Source organism: Syngnathoides biaculeatus, chromosome 9, assembly GCF_019802595.1.
Source record: "Syngnathoides biaculeatus isolate LvHL_M chromosome 9, ASM1980259v1, whole genome shotgun sequence".
Taxonomy (NCBI): domain Eukaryota; kingdom Metazoa; phylum Chordata; class Actinopteri; order Syngnathiformes; family Syngnathidae; genus Syngnathoides; species Syngnathoides biaculeatus.
This window is the reverse complement of record NC_084648.1, coordinates 12825783-12851186: the sequence shown is the minus strand read 5'-3', so window position 1 is coordinate 12851186 and position 25404 is coordinate 12825783. Positions and strand designations below refer to the sequence as shown.

General features: G+C 39.4%; 1 protein-coding gene across 4 annotated transcripts in view; it reads left to right on the top strand.

Annotated features, from left to right (window-relative positions):
- lrba (LPS-responsive vesicle trafficking, beach and anchor containing) overlaps window positions 1-25404 on the top strand; it is a 222475-nt gene that overhangs the window by 96455 nt on the left and 100616 nt on the right. For 3 of the 4 annotated variants that reach the window (XM_061828985.1, XM_061828984.1, XM_061828987.1), the window contains 3 exons: window positions 1145-1311; window positions 19699-19823; window positions 19938-19952. In XM_061828985.1, coding sequence (XP_061684969.1) covers window positions 1145-1311; window positions 19699-19823; window positions 19938-19952 — 307 coding nt within the window. The remainder of the gene's footprint in view (window positions 1-1144; window positions 1312-19698; window positions 19824-19937; window positions 19953-25404) is intronic. The other variant, XM_061828986.1, reaches the window with a different exon arrangement.

Here is a 25404-nt window from a genome sequence, read left to right as displayed (position 1 = left end):
TGTGGCCCTATGTATTTTTAGAACATACCTCGCCTTATATGGTCCTCGCGGGCTACCATTCGCCCACGAGCACCGAGTTGGTGACCCCTGGAATAAGGCATCCTTGAACGGTCATTCCCAACTGGTAAATTTGATACACCTTCCAAATTCCAAGAGTGCCTGGACCCCCTCTGATTTCGACAGATGCTCACAACTCTCACAGCCTCCTTTTTGTGGCCTAAACTCCAAACGTTTACCCAACCATCCTTTCTCCCCCACCTTGAACTGGATTTGCTCATCACGCTTGCCTGCAAGGTCAAGACCCTCTCTGATGGTGCACAAACAAACATAGATTGATAATTAGGGCAAATACCTCTTCAGAAAAAAACTCCTGTCATTTATATCCATGGATCTTCTGGCAGATGTGAAGAGGAAGCAATTTATGAAGTAAACCTTTTGGAAACATATTTTTCAACACCAGTCATGCGTCATTGTCTTATAAGACGCATTTTGTTAGGGATATGGAGAAAGTCAACACTCTCTTTACTTAAGTTGCTAATTGGTTCCCAAAAAGGAACAGGATCAAAGTCTAAATTCCGATGGGGAAATTTCTGACAGGGAAAAATGTCCTGGGTATCGTGTGATTCGGTGTGCCGCAGGGCTTTAGTTGCCATGTGTCCACTGTTATTAATCAACATGACACCAGGACTGAAATTACGCCCCTTCTCTTTTTTTGCCCCCCCCCCCCCCCCCCCTGCCCTTCTCACTCATCACGACTCAGTATTTTCATAGAGAAATTCAATGGGGAACCAGGACTTCCCAAAAAGGACACGCAATGTTGAAGTTGGTCTGTGGCTAAAAGTTTGGGAACACCAAATCCAGAGTTATGATTACTTTTGGGAAGAAATTTCTGCAATTCACAACATTGGAAGCAGCGATTCTTAAAAACTGTGGTGTTGCACGGTTTCAGGATGCTATGTCAGGGTTGAAAATCTGTCATGAAGAATAATATGCTTTATAATGATTACTACATAGTAAAGAAGTGATACCATCTGTTTGGACCTCAACTGGGGTGTCTTCTTAAAACGCTTGAAAAGTCTGGGGGTGCACCAGAGTTGTGTGTCAGCATTTTTCACCTCCTTTCTTTCCTTGTTCTTTTCTCCAGTCCAACTGTGCTCAATATGCGGCCGAAAAGCGTGATGAGGAGAAAATGTGCGACCACCTGATCCGTGCCGCCAAGTACCGAGACCATGTGACAGCCATGCAGCTCATCCAGAAGATTGTCAACATCCTCACTGACAAGCACGGAGCCTGGGGAGCCTCCTCTATCAGGTACTTATCATCATCATTGACTTTTTTTTGTGCTGATTAGCTGGCTGAGAGGTCACGTGGTCCACCGTCTTTATGTGAGGTGTGTCTGGCAGATAGTTTGTTCCAAAATATCATGTGTTGCCCTATTAAGGGCTTCCTTGAATGTATTTTTTTATAGTGGTAGAAGGGTATTTTTACAAATACTTACATTTTTCCTTTCATTATTATTCTATTTGGTCTCATTCTCAAAGATTCTTGAAAATAAAAAATGTTAGACAATTATATTAAAGGAAAAATAAAAAAATGTCAGACAACCAATACAGAAATGTGGCAGAACACAAAAACATTTTTCTAAATGCAAAAAATATTAAATGAAAAAGACAAAAATATTTGGCCAAAAGACAAAGCTACGAGACAGGAAAAGTCCCAAATTTTTGACAGGCTACCAAAATTTTACACATAAAATACTTAAAAATACATGAATATGATTCAAAATGAAATTTTAAATGTAAAACAAAAAAGATATTAGAAAATAATACAAATACACAGGCAAGAAATTTGCACTGGACAAAAAGACTTGATATACATGTACAAATACTTATAAACTGTAACAGTTTTAAACAACCAATTAAAAAAAATTATACAAAATGTAATTGTGACAATATTATACAGAATTCAAACATTCATCTAAAAATACAGAAATAGACTTAAAAAAAATGCTAATCTAGTACATTGATAAAAAATATTTCAAAAATCATGCTTGTCATTTTTGGTTTGCAGAATACTGCAACAATAATTTTAAAAAATTGAAACGGTAAAAGTCACTGGCATTGACTGTTTCATGCCTTGCTTGTGGGTAATGGCCATCCGATGACAATCGTTAGGCCATCGCAAATCTCGGGAGATTCTATTTGTGGCCTTTTTTTTTGTTTCCCCATCCATTTTATCGCGTTGTACTTTCATGTCCAAGTCTCTCTCTTTCCTGTTCTTTTGTAGTGTATTCGCACAATGGCCATTCTATTTAAAATGGAAACTCGTGTTCTCTACAAGCCCACGCCTCAAAGTCTCTCATTACCGACCGTCGCGGCTATTGATGTTTTTCCTAATGGCTGCCGATGGGCGCGTGGAGCCGTTGGCACAGGGCCTCGGAGCGTCTGCGCTCTTTTCATAAATCACAATCAGTCCGTTCCTGTTACGTCAATATTTTCGGTCAATTACTGTGAAGGTCAGGTGGCGCAGATTTCACACCAAAGCAGCAGAGTGCTATGTGGGCTCTTATAGCAGGAACATCTGGTGCTGGGAAAATCGTAAAAAAATGAACACCTGCAGCCCCATGTGCGAGATGTTTACAACACGCATAATGATGATGGAAAAACAAAACAATGTACAATACAAAAAAATTGCAGAAGTATTTTAAAAAATATGCAAATATTCAACAAACTATGTAGAAATAAATCTAACATTATTAGACAAAGAATTGGGAAAATAAATATTTGGATTGGATTTTGGGTATACTGTATATTTTCAGTTTTACATAAAGTACACAAATGACAGCAAATAATATATTTTTAAAAATCACAGTTTTTTTCCCAAAGAAATATTAAAAACAACAGTAAATGAACTCCAGAAAGTTGAGTGAGTTTAGAATATAGATGAAAATAAAAAAATACCATGCAAAATACACATGAGAAATAAGACAATTATTGGGGAAAAATACAACAATATAATAAAGGAAAAATACAAATATATGAGGCTAAATACTAAAATATTACAAAGGAATAAGTATTTGTAAAAAAAAAACTAATAGAAAAAAAACACATGAGAAAATAATACACAAAATTAGACAAAACTGAAATATAAGAAAATTGTACAAACAGATGTGTAGCGCTGAATATTTGATAATATATATGACAGCAAATACACAAATATTTGAATACAACAGAAAATCAGATGAAGCAATTAAGAAAAAAATGATACAAAAATATTTGCTGAAATATACAAAAGTATCAGAGGAAATAGAAACACGGGGGGAAATGACAAAACATACGTGTACACATATTTCAAAAAACCATTAGAAACAAGAATGTATAACTATCAAAGAAAAATTAGACGTTAGAAAAAATAGACAAAAAGAATACACAATGTTAAACAATATTACTCCAACCAAATACATGACAGCAAACAGTTGACAGGAACACTCGGACTTGCAGCCTCTTGAGGAAGATGCTCTTCAAATCAAATGTAGACAATAAAGTAGCCAACGTTACAACGTTTTTGTTGCACACATCTACAATTGAGGAGGGGGAGAAAAAAACATATTCCCCAAAGTTTTCCTTCAATAAAGAGTCTGAGAATGAAAATATTATCTCCCGGCTGGCTGATGGGAATTGTTGCTGCTGTCTAATATCACCGTGACCTCCCTGAACGCAATTTGTGTCTTAATATCCCGCTTTATGGCAGGCGTGGCCTCAGGAGGAAACAGACGTTATGTGAGTTGTAATTCTTTTCCTCCTCCGTCTTTTTGTTTGTGCGCGTTGTGTCCACGGAGGATTCGCGCCTGCCAGACAAAAGGCAGCAACCGTTGTTTCCGCAGCCTTGTCTTACATATCCTACGTCAGGACTTCTCGCGGAAAGCAGACGGATAGGGACTACCTGTTCATCCGTATACGTCGGCCTGTCCTATTTCCAGGACTAAAAGCGAACATCGCATGCGGTGAATGCTTGGCGCAGTCTATCCAAGCAGTGTTTATTCGGGTCAGGATCTGTCATTCATATAAAGTCGGTCAACGTGATGGAAGATCCCGCCTTGCAGTCGCTGGGGAAACGCTGTATCCTTCTTCCCACTTTCTCATACATGATCTTTTGTTGCTTTCTAATAGGCTGACAAATACAGCATCCATTCAAGATGATGTAGATCACCAGACAATAAAACAGGCCAAAATCCATATGTCAGGGCTCAAGGTAGAGCAAGAGATTATTTGAAGAGTTGGTGAGGTTTAAACAAATGCGAGTCAAGATTTAAACGTTTCTACAGAAGTAGTCGCTCTAATTTCGGTTGGTAGGGCATTCCAGAGAACTGGAACCTGAATAGAGAATGCTCTACAACCTGCTGATTTCTTTTTTGCTCTCTTGAGCAGTAAATACTGCAGTAAATGAAAGACTAACAGAAGAGTGGAAGAAGATTAAAACATGTTTTTTTCACATTTTTATTTAACTTTAATTGGTAAATACATCATCAGTAGTTTATCTTCATTCAGAGAGCTTCAAGTGAACATGAAATGGCTTTCTAAAAAAAGTACTGTAATTCCCGGCCTACAGAGCGCACCTGGTTATAAGCCTCACCCAGTACATTTGTAAAGGAAATACCATTTGGTACATACATACGTTGCAGCTGTGTAAAAGCCGGAAGTGCCCACATTGAAACACGAGATATTTACAAACAAAGATGGTACACAGAGAGTTTAACGCTAACGCCGCCGCGCTGATGCTGACGCTAACGCTAGTCCCGCGCGAACACGGCTGGTTTAAAAAAAAAAAAAAAAAAACATACCGGTAAAAATCACTGAGACATGGCAGAAACATGGAAGCACTAACAGGGATGGACCGGTAAAAGTCACTTCCTCGGCACATACATTCCACCGGTCTCTTACCTTCTCCGCTCGAGTGCCCCCTTGCGGCCGTTAGAAAAAATGCACAAATTAGCTGCATCACCACATAAACCGCAGAGTTGAAAGCGTGTGGAAAAAAAAGTCGAGCCTTATAGGCCGGAAATTGCGGTAATATATCGTTTAAGAAAATCAGACACGTGTATTAATTCGCCCTAGTGATGATGATAACTCAATGACCATGTGGACATTCAAAAAGCAGCTTCCATGTTGTGACGTGAGTGGTACAATGCTTTAGCTTTAGGGTGCGGTGGCCGCAGCATGTAAACAAGACTCTGCCAGGGACGAAATCACCAAGATTTTTCTGGAAATTGAAACAATATTTGGTGCTGACAGCAATGAAGATGTTGATATGTTCCTACTGGTTTGCGACATATGAGACTGATGACAATAGTGAAGTTGCAGTTCAGGTTGCTGGAAGCTTTGACATGTCTGATGGCAACGATATCGACCGGCTCCAAAACACTCAGTGGTGCGTGGAAGTTGATGTTCTGATGGCTGAATGAAATTACTTAATCTTTGGTTGTTGTTGTTGAAATTAATACAATTTAAATGATGATTTGAGAAGATGTGATTATGGTTTGTGTCTTTTTTTTTTTTTCACCAATACCAATTGTAGTTGAGTCTTTGTTTACTATGAAAATACACACGTGCACAGCATAAGTCTGTGCACTGATGTATAATATATATGGGATTACCACATTTCCCCATCTTTCTCTGGATTTGTCTTTTCCGTTATTGCTTCAGTTGGGGGTCTTTTGGTAATTTCAACAGGCTAACATTCTCTCCATTCATTTAGGAGCATCTTACATCTTAACATGTCTGGACAACAAGTACTTGCTTTGCTGAACTACTCCTGCTTGAGCCACTGAACAAAAGAACTTCGTGTTATTTGCTGATGTTACGTTACAAAGCAGAAGGGGCAACGTTGTCGCTGAGGGAGGCAGATTTCAAAGCGAAAAGTGACAAATATGACTAGCGCCATTTCATACAAGTTTCATGTACTTTCAAAAAGCAAATCGCTAGAGTTGACATCCACTAGCCAAGCAAGGGCTGAGCCGCACTGTGTTTCCGGCAGTAGGTAGTCTCTTTGTGGCTTGAGCATGGGGCACACAGCCTCTGTCTTTTACCTGCATAATATTTTTTGTGTGGTTACCATCCCAAAAAATCTGAATACATGCACAGCTGTACCTTTACAGCAGGTACTATTACTGGTATGAGCTCCAGAGATTCTGAGTGCACACCCTGTGGGAGACAAAAACCAATGTGGGCCATCCAGATTGTAGCATTTGTGGATACACTCCACGACATTGACACAAATTCAAATTTTCTTAAGGATTTTTTTTTTAACAACACACATTGTATTCTGAACAATTATAGCAGATGCACCAAGGGATGCAACCAATTAATCTAGGGTTGTCTCCTTTTTATGGCTGCATCAGCATCCCTTTTATTCGCGTTTTATTCCTGCCTCTTCACCTCCATGCAGCCCCCCCACCTCCTCCTTTTCCTCTTCCTCATACGAGCAGCTCATTTTCTGCAGCAAGAGGCGCTCTAATGGACACCCTTAGGCGAGAGGCTTCCCAGCCGAGGGACATCCATCTTTTTGGCTTGTCACACTCCCGCCTGGCGAAAAATCTTTGTGATGTGCACTCCAATTTTTCCTCACTAAATCAAATCTTCCCCCCCTTCAGAAAAAGATGAATGCTTCGGGATGGCAACGCGCTGCCGAGGAAATCAATACGGGCAAAATTTAAACAGTATGGTGCGTATTGATCGGCCCCCGAGAGAATGGAAATGGACAGCTTTGTAACTGCTCTGCCGGACAGTTAGCTGACCTGTAATGGACAAATTATTGATATTAGTGTTACTGTTTCATCTTGCGCTATGTCATTTTTGCCACAAAAAGAAGTCAGTCACTCAAATAGACTTTGTGGTTTTGCGGGGGGATTTTTTTTTCCTCCCGTATTTGGAAAACAATTTTTTTGACTCAAACTTCATTTCAATTTAGAATATATCTTTGAGATGTTGGTTCTTGGTGGAATTAAAAATCAAAATTTCCCATCTAGAAATACATGTTTTGCCTTTAGAATTTTTTTCCTTCATTTAGATTTACCCCTTTTCTGCAATTGACACAGAGTTGGGTGGACATCATCTATCATTACAGGATGCATGAAAATGTCTCCAAGACCCATGCTCGATATTTCCCAAAAAGTCTGCCATTTTGCTTTGACGCTGGTATTTTGAGTCAGATTTCATCCAGGCTTAAATAAACCACAAAGGAATTCACCCAAAAGCCAAAAGAGCCCCAATCGGAAGCAGGCATCCGAGACAGTTGTGCCAGGCAAAATTGTCAAATTTATTTGCCTACGCGCTCTCTGGGTGAAGTAAGGCGTCAAGTTCGATGATTGTTTTGAGGATTGGTCATTAAATTGACTTGCAGAAAGGCTTTGCTGAGCTTCATACCTCTTCTGTGAGCTTTATGTAGACAGTGCACATGCTACGGTGAGGACATTTGTGTTCACATTACAAGACAAATGAGCGCATGAGAAGCCGCAGCAGCTAGATGAATCTCTCCAGGGACGCCTCTCTGTTCCAGACTTAAATCACAATTATAATAAATAATAGTGAATGTATCGCACGCGTTCAAGCCGAGGCCTGCACTATGTCTACGTTGCCGCTTTGCGTGCAAATTCGTTTTATTTATTCTTTACAGAGCTACCGGCACAAGGCTGAAAAAGGAAATAGGACTTTCACACGTCAGTGGAGATTATCAGTTTAGTGTACACGTACCCTCGGAAATGCGTGACACGGAACGGACAGGAAGACTGAGGGAGGACGGATGAAAGGCACTGGGAGCGATTCATCTTAAGTGGAGATAAAGACAACATCCTTTCCTCTCGTTGTAGTGTACATTAGCGTGCATTCAAATATGCGTGTAAAAATGTAGACTGTTGTGGAAATATTCCCAAATCATCTTGTCAATTAAAATATTCTAAGGGAAATCATGTGTAGCAGTGCCGTCCATTTTTTTGTTTGGAAAAGAAAAACACTCAAAACAGATGTTTGCCGTAAAAGTCAAATGAAATCAAATCAGAGGGAATGCCGAGTTACACTCAACAGAATATTTCTCAATGAAAATACTGGAAATAAAAATAATCTATGGCAGTAGGGTGAATTCACCGATGAAGAGTTGAAGGTATGAGCCATGAAAAAGACCAAATTTCCCACCAAAAAGGAACCTTCAACTTATGTATGCCAGTGTTTCCGAGCCTTGATTGAGCCATGGCACTCATTTAACTTTAGAAAAATCCCACCCAAACAAATGCTACAAAAAATATGGAGTGCCACCTCGATTACACATACTAATGGAATGAGGGTTGTCCATAAATTTGAATAACTTTCAAGTCCTGAAAAGTCTCAATACAGTACAAAATTGTTGTAAATAAATGTAAAAAAAAAAGAAAAAGTTTGTACATACGTGGAAATTTTCAAGTTGACTTAAACTTACATTTAAACAATGCTGTGATGTAGAACTGCTGTTAAATGCCAAAAAAGCCATTTAGGAAGGAAGGAAGGAAGCCACAAAACAGTTTTGTAAAGGTCTTTACACCGCAATGCTCAGGTCCCACTAAAAAGCTTGTTAATAGCCAGTAAAGCCATTATGTTGCCCTGATTTTACTCCATACTTTGAACTTGAGTTCACTTCTGAACAGCCCTTATTGAGCCTCATCTTTCTTTTTGGGGGGGGCAAAAATTCCAACAATTCGTCAGAATTCACCTTTAGAGGATTTGAAATGAGATTTCAAATCATTTGCTGACGTCGACAAGCTTGGAATTTTAAACTCTGAATTGCCTTTTGGTGTGATTGTGGTTGAGAATGGTTGTTCGTCTCAGTGTGCCCTGCGATTGGCTGGCAACCAGTTCAGGGTGTACCCCTCTTCCATCCAGACGATAGCTGGGATAGGCCCACTCTAATACTTTCGCAACACTTGTGAGGATAAGTGGCTCAGAAAATGGATGGATGGATGAAGAAACGTTCCCTCAATGAACTGATTTTGTAACAATAGTGACCAAATTGTGACTAAATTCGGACAATGTTGCTTGTCGGAACAGAACGTGCGTCGTAAACCGAGCAACCCATGTATTCATTCATGCTGCCTATTTTAACTATTTAAAACCGCTAATGTCTTGTTGGGTGGCTTATAAACAAATCTAAACACAAACCGGGCCTTCCGCTGAGCGCCAGCAGCTGTAGTCATCTCGCAGCTCTCATCTGGTCATCCTACTTTAGAAACAATTAGCTTCGGCCCCGGCCTTCGCCATGATCCATCATAAACATGTAGTCTGAAGAAATGTAAGCAACGCCGCCTCCCGGTTTTGTTCCATCTCCAATGCGGTTATCATACGACAATCTTCAGCAGACTGGGTTGTGAGACAAAAAGGATTTGTTATGATGTTTGACAGATGGAAGATTGCATCAGTTGTGTAAAATAACTACAAGTGTCCTACCATGCGACCGACCTCATGGATAAGCGTTACAATATAGCCCTAAAAGTTAACATTCACCTCCGCTATGTATACAATACAGTGGTCTGGGGGGTGGGGGGGCCTCAGGGGAACAGCAACAACGTGTCACTGTCGAGCGTATTGATGCCTGAGGATGTCCATATGTTAATGCTAACATGGCCAAAAAGCTGTGTCACAGATGTAAATGTTTGCTAAATCATTTGGAATTAAGTTGAAGTTCAACGGCTACTTGATGATGATATGATTTTCTTCACAAATATAGATGGATGTGCATGCTTTTTCTTTTAATGATGTGGAAGTTTTGGAAACCCTGCTTCTAGAGTTTTTAAATGTTACAGTTTGACATCATGAAACTGTTAAATTCGATATGGCATGTCTCCCAAACAAAGTGGATCTGATTTCTGCGTCTTTGATGAGATACAAAAAAAGCTAAGCGCAGCAAATTGATTTATATAGCGCATTTCATGCACAAGGTAACGCAATCTGCTTTTTTAAAACTTTGTACAGTGCTAGAGATATATAGATAATATAAATACTCTGCAAAGCTTGAGAAATTTTTTTTTAACCTGGATTTAAAGACATTCACACTAGGACCTGATGCCTCTTCTGTTAGCAACTTATTCCATTTATTTGCAGGATAATAAATCATTTTATTTAAAATTATTAAGCCTAGGTGTTGAGTTGATGTACTTAATACAGTATTATGACATCTAACCATATTTACCACCTTATTTTACCATAATTTCATTTAATTAGAATCATTAGTTTTTCAAGTAATGCCATCTATTTTCTTAAATTCTACATTTTCTGTTCCACAATTTATAAAAAGATCTTGTAATTTTAATTTTTAGAAGTTTAATGTATTACTGGCTTGATTTTATTCACAGCTAAACATAGATGGCATCATTAAGAAAATGATACTTAATTGTTTTAATTATTTTAAATCTATTGTAAAGCCTGGCAACTTGTGCAGTTTGTACCTCAACAATTTAGAGTAGAGTAGAAGTAGAGTATTTTGGCCTCTTGCTTAACTTTAAGCATCTCATGTACAATCAGTATGAAACAGAGGTCAGTGAGAATTATACATCATTTATAACATTACACTTTACCTGTCAAAGTACTCTCCAAAGGAACTGGATAGACTTGGTGACAAGAAGTCAATTTATTTTGCATTTTAAACATTTGGTGTTTGATCGGCATAATTTATATTTTGCCACAAACATGACGCTTCACCATAATTTCGCTGTTAGATAAGATTTGTTTTTCATCATTTAAATTGAACCTTTTTTATGTTATGTTCAATTTAGAAAGATTGTCGTTGTGATTCATTTTCATAGTGTAATGAAAAAACTATGCTTTTTTTTTGCATTTTTTTTTTTACATTTATGTTAGGGTAGGGTGAATAAATGATCGTGCCCTACAAAAATTAGACATTATGGGTTTCATTTATTTTTTCAGATTATATGTTAACAATATACAGTGGTCAGCAGTGATTATTATTATTTTTTTTAGGCCATTTATGTAGATTGCAAGTGCTTTTTAGCTCTTTATTGCCACTCCCATTTGAAGTTTGTTGGAAAACTAAACCTAAAACAAAAGAGAAATATATGCGTATTAAACCAACAATCTGCTTGGTTAATACGAAATAAAATGTGAAACATTATTGACAGGCAAATAAAAATGGTATAGATGTTGCAGTAGTATCACCTTTAATCAACAGATAGTTGAGCACAGATATGCAGTAATAACCCAAGTCGAAAAATTAATATTCAAAGGCATATTTTCTTTATCCTCTGTGACTAGTACGTCTGCAACTTCCTCAGCAGTTCCGAGCATCTTCTTCAAGTAATCTTTGATACAGCCCTGTTGCTGCCCAGGAGGTGAACAATAGCATGGTCAGCACAATGAATTAACTGCATGAAGTCATAGTGCTCAAACTGTTTAATTATTTACGTTTGATTTAATTATTCATGTATGTTTATTTTTTTAAGAGAAATACTGTGGAGTGCCATTTTTTTTGTTGGTCTTATGGGAGCTAGAATGACTTAATGGCATTTCGATTCTTTTCAATGTGGAAAGATGGTTTGAGATGCCATTACCTTGAGTTATGAGCATGGTCACTGAAGAAATTGAACTTGTAAGTCAGGGTACCACTGGACTTCCAAAGCACACTCTTTTAATATTGCCTCAGGATTTTCTTCAACGCCCTCTGCCCAACAGCTCTGGAATGTCTCATTGCACGCTATGAAAGATGGCTGCTCTCAGCCTGCTCCGTTGCACCTGGGTTGCAACTCTCAGATTTATGAGTTTCATCTACCCTCAAGAAAGTATATGGCCAAGGTCACGATAAAAGGTGGGCTGATCAATATCTGAATGAAAAACCATTGAGGAGGTCCCCCCCCTTCCACTTTCTCTCCAGGTGCAATATGTGCGGCGTATCGATTGTCAGGGGCCAGTAGTTAGTCAAAGGCTATCTCCTTTGACTAACACCTTCACCCTCCTCTTCCTCCTGATAGATTGGTACACTCAACCGCAGCTGTAATTACGCACAGGCACCAGCCGATCATTTATTTTGCCGCTTTTGCCAAAAATGGCCGTTATCTTGGGAATCCAGCGCTTCCTGCTACCGCTGAGGAACAAACAGGGACACGTAAAGAAGGCTTGAAAGAAGGATGAGCCCCTTTTCCTTTACTGCTTTTCATATCCACAGAGCAGGTATCGCCAAACAGTGTGACTGAGATTTTTGTTCCAATTTTTTCTTTGTTTCACATAGAAAACATTTTCAAATACATGTGGTTGAAATTTCTTATAACATTTTGAATGTTCATTCTCTATTTTTGATGCTGAAATGTAATGAGGGCCTAAGCACCAGGTTGTGTGAATGCCCACTTTGAATTAATACATGCTATTATTCTTCTGATAAATCACTCTTTAATTGACCTCGATATTTATGCAAAGTCACCTATTTGTGGAAATATTCTGATGAAAGTGTTTTAGGGCTCCCAAAAACCTTTACCCTTGGCATAAAATTGGGTGGACATTTCAATCATAATAGAACACATGAAAAAGTCTAAAGGACCCATGCCTTAAATGAAATTATAAGATGGCCGTTTTTAGAAAAGCCGTTCTGGGGGTAAAGTTCATGAAAATGAATGTGGAAAGTTACAAGAAATAAACCTCTGACACCAATTTCGCCCATCAACACAAAATTGTCTTAAGGGTCCATGCAGGAAAATTGACGAGAACTTTGCTTCGAAGCTTCCATTTTTGAGTGATTTCTCAAGCCTTGTACTTTGACAAACTTCTACGAGAGAATCCACCCAAATGAGCCCTGGTTATAAGCAAGTAGCCCAGACACATGGGTGAGGCCAATGACGTAGAATTAAAAACTGGACTGCGCAATTTGCGTTCATCATTGGTTCCACCAAGGTCAACAGGCTGTGATTCTGGTCAGGGCGAAAATTATGGTAAACGTACACACATTATGGAAAACGATGTGATCAATATATAATAGTTAATTACGAAGGTTTAACTGAAACACACTTACCGGTGTAAAGTTACTTCTTTGTGACCATCTGCACAGTTTTGACAGCTAACAGCGCAACAAAAAAGCCAAACCTAACGTATTCCAATTAAATTCAATGTTATTATGTTTCACAATGTACAATTGTAAGGATGTCAAAGGACGTCAACTTTCACGTGAAATAGTACCCAAAGCAATGTTTTGTCATGACCTGAAGATGAAGCCGAATTACCACGTGAAAGGGTCCTGTGCGCAGTCCAGATTTTATTTTACGTTATCCTTCTTTTCCAGATCACATTCAAATCAGTCTCCCATTTTACCTTGCTGTTTTCTTGTCAGAACATATCACAAGCAGTTTTTTGATTTTCAGATTATGTTCAAATTTGGGTTATTTATAACAGCACTTAATAATGCATTTTTGTTATTTTTTTTAAATGTTCGTTATTGAGTCTTGTGCTGTTACACATCATTACGTGTCATAAACAATAATACAGCATAGTTGTATATTCCTTATTTTTTATCACTCTGAGCTAGTTGTCCACATTTTACCTTGAGCTCCTCCCCTGTTTTTTGTCTTACTTTTCGGGGTGTGACGGACACGCAGGGCTGCGCCGTCAGATTTGTCACCGGCGTTCAAGAGCATCTCTGAAAGCTGGAGGTCAGGGGATTATTAAAATGGGCCAGTAATGGCAGAATTATGCAACCTGGGTCCGGCGGATGCCCCTCATTACCCGGTGGCGGCGTTGATAAACGGCCATAACGGCCTGTTGTCAAAAACACGATGGTGAAAATGTGACGCTACATCAAAAATACAGATGGTGCCACTTCAGCGGGGTCTGTCTTCACGATTGTCATCTTTTTCTTGTGATTGAAAACTGCGCGTTTCTGACTTTGATCAATAGTTGCTACTCAATGTTTCCAACATCAGTTTTGATTCATGATAAAATAGTCACGATAATTATTGCGTAATTGTCCGCCTGTTTTGACGTTCCATTTTTACTGATTGTAATTGCTGCTAATTGTAAAGGTGCACATTAAGCTGCGGATAATTAAGGCTCAATTTGCATCCTTTCATTTAGTGGTGCGGGGTACTGGGGACCCCCTTTGGCTCCCACCCAGGGGAGTGCTTTGATCTGTACAAGCTGCTTGGATGCAATGTCATTGCCTCTTGTTTCAGTCCAGAGTGCTTTTTGAAAGCTATTGGATAAATTGGAGTTAATTGGGAGGAGTGGCTGCTGGTTATCACGTGTGTTCAGAAGTATACAGGCATCATAGTAACGAAGTAAAATCATTGTTTAAGTCTTTTCTTGCAGCGTTTTAACAAAAAGCACAATGCAACATTATAAATCAGGACCTAAGTCCGAATGTTTACTGCTTTAAAACAAAACCGCAACATTTCACCCAAAAAAAAACTAAACAAACCACTTTTTTATACAAGTTCAGTTGAAAAAAAATCTTTCAATTAAAACAAAGTAAGGGTGATTGGGTTTTCTTACTAATGTCCGTGTGGAAGTACACGCTTTAATGGGCAGTTTTACACTGACATAGCTCATAAAAGCACCAATTATTATTAAGAGCGTTCATCTGAGATACTATTGCAAACTATATTATTTGATTTTTTTTTTTTTTTTTATGGGAGTATGCCCTTTGAAGTACAGGTTTACACTGCCATAACTAATAATGACACACCACTGACAAAGGTTTATTAAAACCAAGTAAGAAGCCTTTGAAGGTTGCAGCAAAATGCCAAGCGGTGTCATTTTGAAGGCAGTGTACTCCTTCTGTGACCCTAACATTACCTCATCTCCCAAACATTAGCAAAAGTGAATTGAATTAACATACACACACGTAGATGCTCTCTTTAAAGGTGCATGGAGGAAAATCACCCGGCTGGCGCTTAATCGCAGCAAACAATCTCAGGCGGGAAGGTGTTTGTGCCTTTTTTTTTTTTTTTAATTTGAGTCTGGCGACGACTCGCCGGAGTGTCGGCTCTTTGTCAAAAGACCATGGCATTGATCGCACCACATGACAAATCCTCAATCTCGCAGTTTCTGCCCAACGCTCGCTTTATGCAAATGACAGCAAAAAAAAAATGATCCCCCGCACTGCACGGTGGCGGCATTTGAGCAATTTGAGAGGGGCCGCCAATAGCGAACGGCATTAATGTCAAATAAGAGAGGGCCGGGAAATCCTCGCCTCTCATTGACCGTACAGCCAAATTAATTTAGTGGAAAAGGTTATGTATGTGCCCAAGTGCAGTCACTTGTGGTGATATATGAAAGCGCCTTCGCAAGCTTGCTGGGAGAAAGGTCATCTTGTATCATTTACATAGCATCGACATTTACCGTTCTCGCTTCCATGTTCAGGAATGGAAGGAAAAATATTTCTCGGCGTTTAAAACAGCATTTTTGCCAATCTTGGATGACAAATAGTTTGTCTTAAACACAGTGAAAAGGTCACAGGAGGAGATTGAAGAATCACAATTCGTTTATGTATAATGCCAGCGATTTTCCATTGACAAAAAGCAATTGTGTCATTAAAATATCAGTCGTATCTCCCAAAGTCAGCCTAACCTATCTGCATAGAATTGGGTGGACGACTGTATCGTATCAGGCCCCATGAAAAAGTCCCGAAATTGAACAGGAATGCCAATATTTGGGTTTGGAGGAGCCCCCTGACTGATTGACATAAAATTGGGCGGTTAGGTCTCTTGTAACAGGACGCACAAAAGTCGCGAGGACCCACACCTGAATTCAATCAGGAAATCTGAGAATTTGGTTTGAAGCAGCCAATTTCAGGACAAATACCGGGGCTTTAATTTGACGAACTCCATCTCCCGAATTTGTTCTTCTTAGGCTACTTTGTCACATCCGGGACAGGATTTCGTGAATCTGTAGGAATGAGCTTTTTTCTTTGTCTTGAGAGTCATGAAAAAACAATTAAATATTGTAGAAGAGGTGCCTTCTGTCAAGATGTCTACTTCCATTAGTGATTAAATCTGAGCGGGCCAGACAGTGACGTGTATCAGACTATGGATCATCATCATGCTGTCGGTGGTACAATTCCATTTACATTAGACAATTTTTTTTCGTAACTGTGTGTCCTGTTCTACATTCAACATCATCACGATGTTGAGACTGTATAAATCTGTATTTCGACCACAGTGGCTTAACGAGAAGGCTGTCCTGCTAGACGCCTTTTAAGAGTGCACTAATTAGTAATTACACAAAAGTGGTCTGCGTGATCCACCACGCGTTGGCCCCCCTTTTGTTATTTTAATTGTTGTTATTTTGAAGCACGATGATGGCGGTGGTGCAGTAGTAAATCGTGCCAAGGACACGCCCGAGTGCGATGAACGCGCTCAGAATAATTTATTGCCTTTGCGAAAGCAGAAGCGGTCGAGGTATCTTTCATGCTGCACCGTCATTAGGACCCCCATTGTCACCCCCTTCTCGCCCGACACTGGCAGAAGTCCCCTCCACCCTCCTTTTTTACCAGCCTTCCGATGACTAATTACTCCAGCTCACCACTTCGCCCTCTTGTTGGATTAATGTGCATTGTGTAAAGTGCATATAGGACACCCCCAAACTCCCCCACTACCTCCTTTCAGGAGCGATGAGACATGTTGTGTCCTGGTCCAGAGCGCAGTAATTATTTTCCTTTCATGAATACCATCGCAGGGAGAATGATGAAGTGCGCACACTATCACAGGCAAACACACTGCAGGCACATGAATGACAGTTTCAAACCTGAAATAGTTACTGGTGAGAGAAGCGTGGTATACCCTGGACTGAGTGCCAGTTACAGTGTTGCCTTGAGGTACAAGTGACCTGACTTATAAGTTTCTCAGTATATGAGCTGTGATTTGGCTGCTTTTTTGCTTTGACTTACAAGCTCTGACTTGTGATCAGAGCGCTGTATGGTGGCAGTGAACTCAACTGCACAGTCGGTAGCTTTTTTTTTTTTTTTTTTGCATATAGTTAAGAATTCTACAAAAGAGGTGTCAAGCTGTTGTCACTTCCACTTGTAAAACTAAATGCAGATATTTTTAAAATCACATACAGTGAAGAAAATAAGTATTTGAACACCTTGCTATGTTGCAAGTTCGGGTCGTGGCTGGGTCTTTCAACATCACAATGACCCGAAGCACACAGCCAGGAAAACCAAAGAGTGGCGCCGTAAAAAGCATATCAAGGTTCTGGTGTGGCCTCGCCAGCCTCCAGACCTAAACCCAATAGAAAATCTTTGGAAGGAACTGAAACTCCATGTTCCTCAGAAACCTGTCTGATCTAGAGAAGATCAGTGTGGAGGAGTGGCCCAAAATCCCTCCTGCAGCGTGTGCGAACCTGGTGAACAACTACAGGAAGTGTTTGACCTCTGTAATTGCAAACAAAGGCTACTGTACCAAATATTAACATTGGTTTTCTCAGGTGTTGAAATACTTATTTGCAGCTGTATCACACAAATAAACTGTGAAAAAAATCATATATTGTGATTTCTGGATTGTTCTTTTTAGATTATCTCTCTCACAGTGGACATGCACCTACGATGACAATTTCAGACCCCTCCATGATTTCTAAGTGGGAAAACCTGCAATATAGCAGGGTGTTCAAATACTTCTTTTCTTCTCTGTAGCTTTTCCTTATGCTTGTTTATCTTATTAAAAAATGGGCATTTTGGGGCAGCGGGGTCGAGGCAGGGATGGATTATGACCTTTTATTTCAATCAGGAAAGAGGATTTAAATTACAAGTGTGGTCATGAAAGGAACTTGAACTTGTATCTCCAGGGACCACTGTACTCATCAAGGTACTCTACGGTAAAATAGAACTCTATTGTGATAGGGTGATAGTAGTGAGTTGAAAGATATGATAGGGTTTGGATACCTTTCTTAAGGCTTCTTTATAATGCGCTGACATCACAGTGGCTCTCCCATGGGTAGTTTGCCTTTATACTTGAGCCCAACCCACGCATGCAGGTTTGAAAATGTGCTGCAGTTCTGCTCCAAGTCAGAGATATGATTACGGCTGGTATTGGCTTGGATGCCACAGGGTGGGCTATCCTGAGAACATTTTGGTCATTCCGGTAGCAGTTTTTACTTCTCTTTCCGTAACAAGGAACAAAGCAACAAGAATGGCTATCGTGGAACAAATGGACTCACTGACCTGTTCTGTGGCTTTTCCCGTGGAGTACATTTTTTTTTTTTACGTGTGCACGGCAGGCTATGCACAAACTAAGCAGAGTTGGTGCGTGGGGCAATGTGTAGGTCATGTATGCAACACGGGTGATGTCAGATGCACAACCGCAGAAGTATAGAGTGCCCATTACTCCCACAGGAGAAATTTTAAATCCATCCAATTTTCTAAATCTAAATTGGTATCCGTAGACCTGAAAATTGTTTGGTGATTAACGAATCCTAAACTTTTTCTCTCCCACAGACGTCAAAGTTTTTAGAGGTCCATTTTCGAGAAATTGTTGTCATTTTCCCCTACAAAGCTCTTTTAAATGCCGTAGTGTGATCGTTGCTATTAGAGAGGAAGATTTGTGAGCCGAGCGCAGCTGGGGGATAAAGCACGCCGGGGTTCCTCCATCAGCCGCAGCATCGCTAAAACCATAAACCGTGTTCCTCTGCACACCTACAACACACCTGATACATTGCTAGTGTGTGAAGTAACCTACATTTTTGTTATTTTATGACTATGTTCTCCAGTCATTGTGACGTAAAGGTAGAAAATTGTGGAGAGGAGCACAGGGGCACTAGTCAACTTTTATTTGTCCTATAACATCCTGAAGTGTAAAAAAAAAAAAAAAAAAAGCTGCATATTAGAAATGAAATAAAACAAAACGATGTTGCCTTACAGGTAGGAAATTGTGGAGAGGCATTTGCAGAAGGCTCGTCAACTTTTAAGTACTTTTCACTTTGAGTTATCAGCTGTATAATACTTGAGTTTGTTGCAAGGATACAGGCACCTTCCTGATTCAGGGAAGATGCCTGGCCAGCCAGGCAAGAAGGGTTCTGCAGAACTCTTAAATACTGTAGTGTAGTAGGCCCAAGTGTTTATCAAATGTGAGGCAGAAATTTTTTTTCCCCAAAGAATATTTGTCAGCCACTGTAAGATTATGCACAGCCTGAACATTAATATTGTGCTTAAATAAAAGAAAATATACTTCATTTTAATAAATAGTGGACATTTTTCCTCTAAATGCTTAGTTATAATGTAAAAAATGAAATGTACTTAAGTTAAATACAACTAAACTGTAATAACTGTACTATTATGTACAACACTTTGGGAATCACTGTTGTAAGCACTTCTTCGGTCTCCTTATTTGGCCTTTTTCCCTTTCCAAATAATTTTTTTTCTTCATGTTTCGTTACTTATGAGCTTATTTTTTTTTCCTCGCTATTAACAGAGACATAGGAAGATGCACCTGATTTTCAAAATAAAACTTTTTTCAGACTGATAGATAAAATATTTTTTTGTTAAAGTCACTCTCTGTGAGCTTGTACCAAATATTTCAGGGATGGGTACCAGTCCACAGCAAGGTGCCTGTTGTTAAGTCTTTTAAGAAAAATGACCCACAATGCCGGCTTTATGGGCCCGGCCCGAGTGCTAATGTCGGGCCCGGGCTGTAGCACGCTGGTTGGGTAATTGCTAACACATGTGCTTGTACCTCTTTCTGTCTCGCTGCAGCCGGCCCAGGGACTTCTGGCGCCTGGACTACTGGGAGGACGACTTAAGACGGCGACGGCGCTTCGTGAGGAACCCCTTCGGATCCACCCACTCCGAGGCCACGCTCAAGGCCGCCGCTGAGCACGGTAAGTCAACTTGCTGCCAGGTGGTGGTGGCACTTATTAAGGTAAGGCCACTTGTGATGTGAGCGGAAACGGATTTGAAAGTGTTTATTCTTCTGTTTCTTTGCTGCAAAACAGTGGCTGGTATCCGTGGTAAGTAACATATCTACTACTTTTTATTTTCTAAAAATGCATCTGGAATTAGAGTGACTCAAGGTTGCTCGTTTTGAAGTGTATAATTGAGACATATTACACATTTTCCCCCTCAATTAACAAACAGTTCCCAGGTGTCTGAATAACATGTTTGTGGTGTGCTTTTGTCCAAACACACACCGGATCAGAAATTATAGCATACTTTACTGCCTACTTTTTGGTCAGCGCTGAAATTAGTCGGTTGCCAGGGCTCAACCCTCAAGTACAAACTGAATCACACAAAAGCATCCATATAAGGATGGGTGGGTGGATATTTTCACTTGTGGAGGAAGCACCTCATCACCAAGCCGCCAAATTACACGTCAGTATGTGGAAATTTGCATGTGATTGATGCAACGTCTCCAAACCCAAATACCCCCCCCCCCCCCCCACGTTGACACCTTCTCCTGATCAAATGCTTAAACTCTTGGAATGTGGGCATCCAACCCTCAATTGCAGCTGCTTACCTTTCAGTTTTGACATAATTTTATGACCGTGTCGTCTGGCTGCTTCAAATGGTCAGATATTTGCCAAGATGTGAGCAGAGAAACGGCGAGCTCCACACTTTCCAGAAAAAAAGGATGAGAAACGGCAGAAGACAATCTGACATGCAAAGGAAATTACTTTAAAAACAACACTATTAAATGTTGATTTTTATACTTTCATGATCGCATCACTAAGAAAGGGATCCTTTTCTTCAACACTGCATTTGCTGTAACAAGTAGGGCACTACCCCACCTGAAATATTTACACAGAAGCAGCCCTGCGTCACACATTTGCCACTTGTTGCATGAAAGAATTTAATTCTGGATCACAAACGTCCATTTAAAATTGTTAGTCCTGCTATAAATAGCAAATAGAGGACAGGTAGAAATGGCAGGAACGCAATCTAACACACATGCCAAAAGGAAAATACTAAATAAATGGCCACTAAATTTATCAAACTTGTTTATTTATATTTGGAATACATCACTTGTTGCTAGGCCGAATTATATATGTTGGAAATCAATAGTCTTGCCACAAAAAGCATCGCAGTGGAAAGGTGACAGGAACATAATCTGATATATTTTACGTTATATTTTATCAAACATTTTAATTTATGCACCTGATAGACTACTTTTTGGTATTAAAAAAAAAAGTATCCCAGGTTTCATTGAAATTTGCTCGTTGTGTGACAAATAGCAGAAAAGTATAGGGTGCGTTGACGAGAACACAATCTGACATACATTCCCTCCAAAATTACTCAAAGCAACACTGTAACCAACATGTGTCTTCGCGTTTATTTGCAGAATGTAATCTTTGATTCCAAAGTTCAAATTATACTTGGTCGTAATGCCAGAAATCGCAGAAAAAGAATCTGGTGATACAGGTTGTTGACCTGAAGACAATTTTCTTTGCTATGATACGACTTTGTTTGGGGAAAACAATCTTTATTTTCCTCCCTAATTCTTTGGCTTTCCAGCAATTGACACCCATGCTCACAGGTCTGGTTTTGCCATTTTTACCTGGTTTAACCACATCCACCCAAGCCTCGTGTGAAAAACCACCATGGCAGGTGCGAGCTCCCTCCATGCAATTTCCATCTCAGAGCAATAAGATGTCAATACTGTATGTAGCAACCCGCATTTATGTTGCATTTCCGGCATAACACAACAACATTGGAGGAGTAAAAATAGCCCGGTACGCTACCTCCCGTCCTGGGAAAATATCATTCAAATAACTTTGTTTTTCCGCCTCCCCGATGTAACCTTTCATCTTGTTTTTGCCGACCCGACATTTGTTGCGGAAGTGCGACTGGAGATGAGAACGTCGGGCCCTGGTTTCCAAGCACGGAGCGCAAAGGTCATATCTGGCTGTAATTATGTTCATCACGCGCAGAGGATGACTGGGAGGTGGAGGGAGAAGGGGTGGTGAAAGGAAACACACCCTCTCCCATCGTATCAGGCGATAGGGATGGACCTAAACCTGAATTCAGATTTTTAAGCGCTAGCGGGATTTCTGCATTACGAACAACTGTCGTCATTCATGGCGTGCCAAGATGGCCGCAAGCCTGCCGGTAAATCAGAGTCAGCTGTTTACGTCTGGAAAGTACCACCTCGCCACGGCCGAGGGGGGAGCTCGTGAAGACTAATGTCTCTGTTCTGCTCATCAACTAATTTTTGACAATTTAATCGTGGTACCAAAAAAAAAAGTGCAAGTTAGCTTCTTTGCGTATTCCAGCCAGACACCTTCATGGATTTTCTATCGTTGTGATATTTTATGGCAGGCCATCATTTTTTGGGGGTAATATTTACATTTAATCAAAATTATTTTGGAGCATTCATCTTTTGTTCATTTAAAAAAGAAACAGTAATCAGCAAATTGCTGTTTTTTGTTTTTAATCCAACATGAAAAATATTCCTTCACCTTTGGTTTGCATTCAAATTAAATGCTCATCGATTTCAGGTATTTTCTTCACAAGTTTAAAATGTAATAAGATTTTGTGAGTGTTCCTATGAAAATATTTTCCATGTATAGGCAAATTCCTTACCTTAAATCTTTTAATCATATTATTTGATAATTTTTATCGTGATTTAATTCATTTTTTAAAAGGTCCATTTTGTTTGTTTTAATTGTATTTTTTCCCGCTTAATTTTCTCTCTCGTTTATATTGTATTAAATGTTTTTATTTTATTTAAAATAATTTCCCCACTTGATTTTGTTTTTTTTGATATTAAAGTTCACTCATTTAAACTTTTATTTCAACATCAACACTGATAACTCTCTTGTCTAGATATCAGTAAGGGTATAAGTTATAAAACAATTTGGTAAATGTAATGTTGATAAATTGGTATCTTTAAAATTGCCATTGATTACACCTGTAATCTACGGGATGACTGTTTTTATACAATCATACAATGTATTATAAAAATGCCAGCGCATTCTTTTTTTTATATGAAATTCTACAAATTGTGATATTTATCAGGTTGGATGGTAGAGCGAGGTGGGAGGGGGTAGAAGGGCGGAGGTGCATTTTCAAGTGAAAAGCGTCAAATTTGAAATCCATCTCTGTTTTGGAGCCCCCCCATCTCTCATGCCCACTGGCCTAGCGTGAACACACAGTCATGTGGTATGTATTAGGGTTGGTGGGGTTGGGTTTTTTTTTTTTGGGGGGGGGGGGCAGTGGTAGTAATTTCAGCACTGCTAACTAAGGAATCCTCCAGGGAGGCCTAATTACAGGAAGAGCATTCTAACTATCAGCAGGCTGCGTATTTTCCATGACGAGATTTTTTTTTTTCCTCTTCAAAGACGCACATCACAGCTGTGCTTTTTTTTTTTTTTTCCCCCCCTCTTGGTCCATCTTCAACATGTTGATAAAAGGCAACACAGCGATGTGTTGCTGACTGGGTGGATTAAAAAGGATTGCACAAGCACACTCACAAACACACACGCTCACACACACAGAAGCAGCAGCATCTTCATGTTTGTGTACATGTAGAGCATGGGAATGTTTAGCACGTTAGCATTTTCATCTGGCAGTGGGATGAGCGGAGTGTTTGTGTTGCAATCGTAGTCCTGTTTCAATGTAAGCATGATGTCAGCAAGGTAGCATGTCGAGCTGCAGCGCTGTCATTATGATTTGTCATAATGACAAATCCATGAATGCCTCACATGCAGGGGGTTATAAAAATCTGCACACCGATTTTTGTGATGTGAGATGATGAGACTACAACATGTAATTTCAAAAATCTTTCCACCATTAAGGTGACCTATAACCTGCACTACCCAATCAAGTATCACGAGGGGAAGTTAATATAACTGACGGCTGCACAAGTATGCACACCCTCAACGAACTGTGAATGTAGGTGTGTTAAGAATTAACCACACACTGTCAAAGTGTTAAATGGAAATCAGCACACTTTTACACCATTTGAAGTGCTTCCTATTGACTGCAGGTAAAGTTTAGATGTTCTACAAAGCTTTTCCTGAGATCTTTCTATTGGAAGAGAAGCCTGACGTTTTTGTGCTAACACTGATGCTATTTGAAATTATTCATACTTCCATTCATCTCCCCGTAATCTTTGGGATTTGAACCCCGGTTCTTAGAACTGTGAGGCCAACGCTCTAACCGGTTACCACACCGTGCCGCCAAAATAAATTATTGTGAATGTATTATTTATTGTATGTAGATGTCAGGAAGACAACAACTGAACCCAATTTGGATCATGTTATTTGTGAGCTAAACTGTGCATGCAGAGAGATAAATATATCAACCTTCCTTGATGGTTCCATTTGCATAACTCATTTTTCATTTCAATTTTTTTTAGTTTTGTAACAAACTTTAGATCACATTTTCTTGTATTTTATTTCAATTTTTTTTGTCACTTTGAGTTTTTCAGAAATGTAACGATCAATTTTTTGGATTTTGTTGTTATTTTTTTATTTACTTTTTTGCAGTTTAACTATTAAAAAAGAAAATGGGCATTTGTATGTTGCGAGCCTGTTCGAAAAGCTCTGCGTTTCTCATGAATGTCTACTTTTCCACCCTTTTTTTTGTCATTTCTTGTTCATTGTGTGTCGTGCTAACCCGTTGTGGATTTTTCAGGATTTTTCTGGGCCCCGCAATTCTCCGGCGGAGAGTTTGGGCGCTCGTTGTTGAAGCTTCGCTAGCAGCATGTTTACTAGAGCTCTATTTTTACTGAGAGGAGCCCGGTCGCTTCCGCCACTTGTGTATGATGATACAACTGCCAAGAGGAGACTTCAATATTGCTCCTCTTTCATCTCCTAACAGTTTCACACGTTCCTCCTCCTGTAAGCTAAATGAACATGTAAAGTGAGCACTTGGGTTTTTTCCTTCGAACGTATTTTTAGTTCATGATTGTATTTCAATTGTCTTCCACTCCTCCACCCTCATTTTATGCACAGTACTTTGTTGCAACTGCGGTTTTTGTTCAAGTGTTAAAAGACGTTTATTCTGCAGTCCTGCTATGCCCAATTCCAACTCTTCCTGGAATAAATATACTCTACTAGTGGTTCTCAAGGTGTGGTGCGTGAAAGAAACACTAAAACGCAAATAAAATTCAAAGCTCTTAAAATATGAAATGCTGTCCAATTAAATTAGTTCAGTTACACTGAACTTTTTATTACAGTGCAATCTTTTGTTGAGTGTTTAAGAACTTAGTTTTTGAGCATTTAAGTTCAATTTTTATTTCACTGTGTGCAATGAATTTCAATTGAATCATTTAGTACCCGCCCCAATTCCTTACATATAAGTGAAGCTTTGATTTTTAAACTTTACATAATGTTCCATTGGCATTGATAATTTACTTTTTAGGAATGAAACTTTGGCGTTATTAATTTGCTATTGCCTGCTATTTTTACATGTTTTGATGTTGCTTATGATGCCTGGCGTTTGAAGAGCTAAATATATATA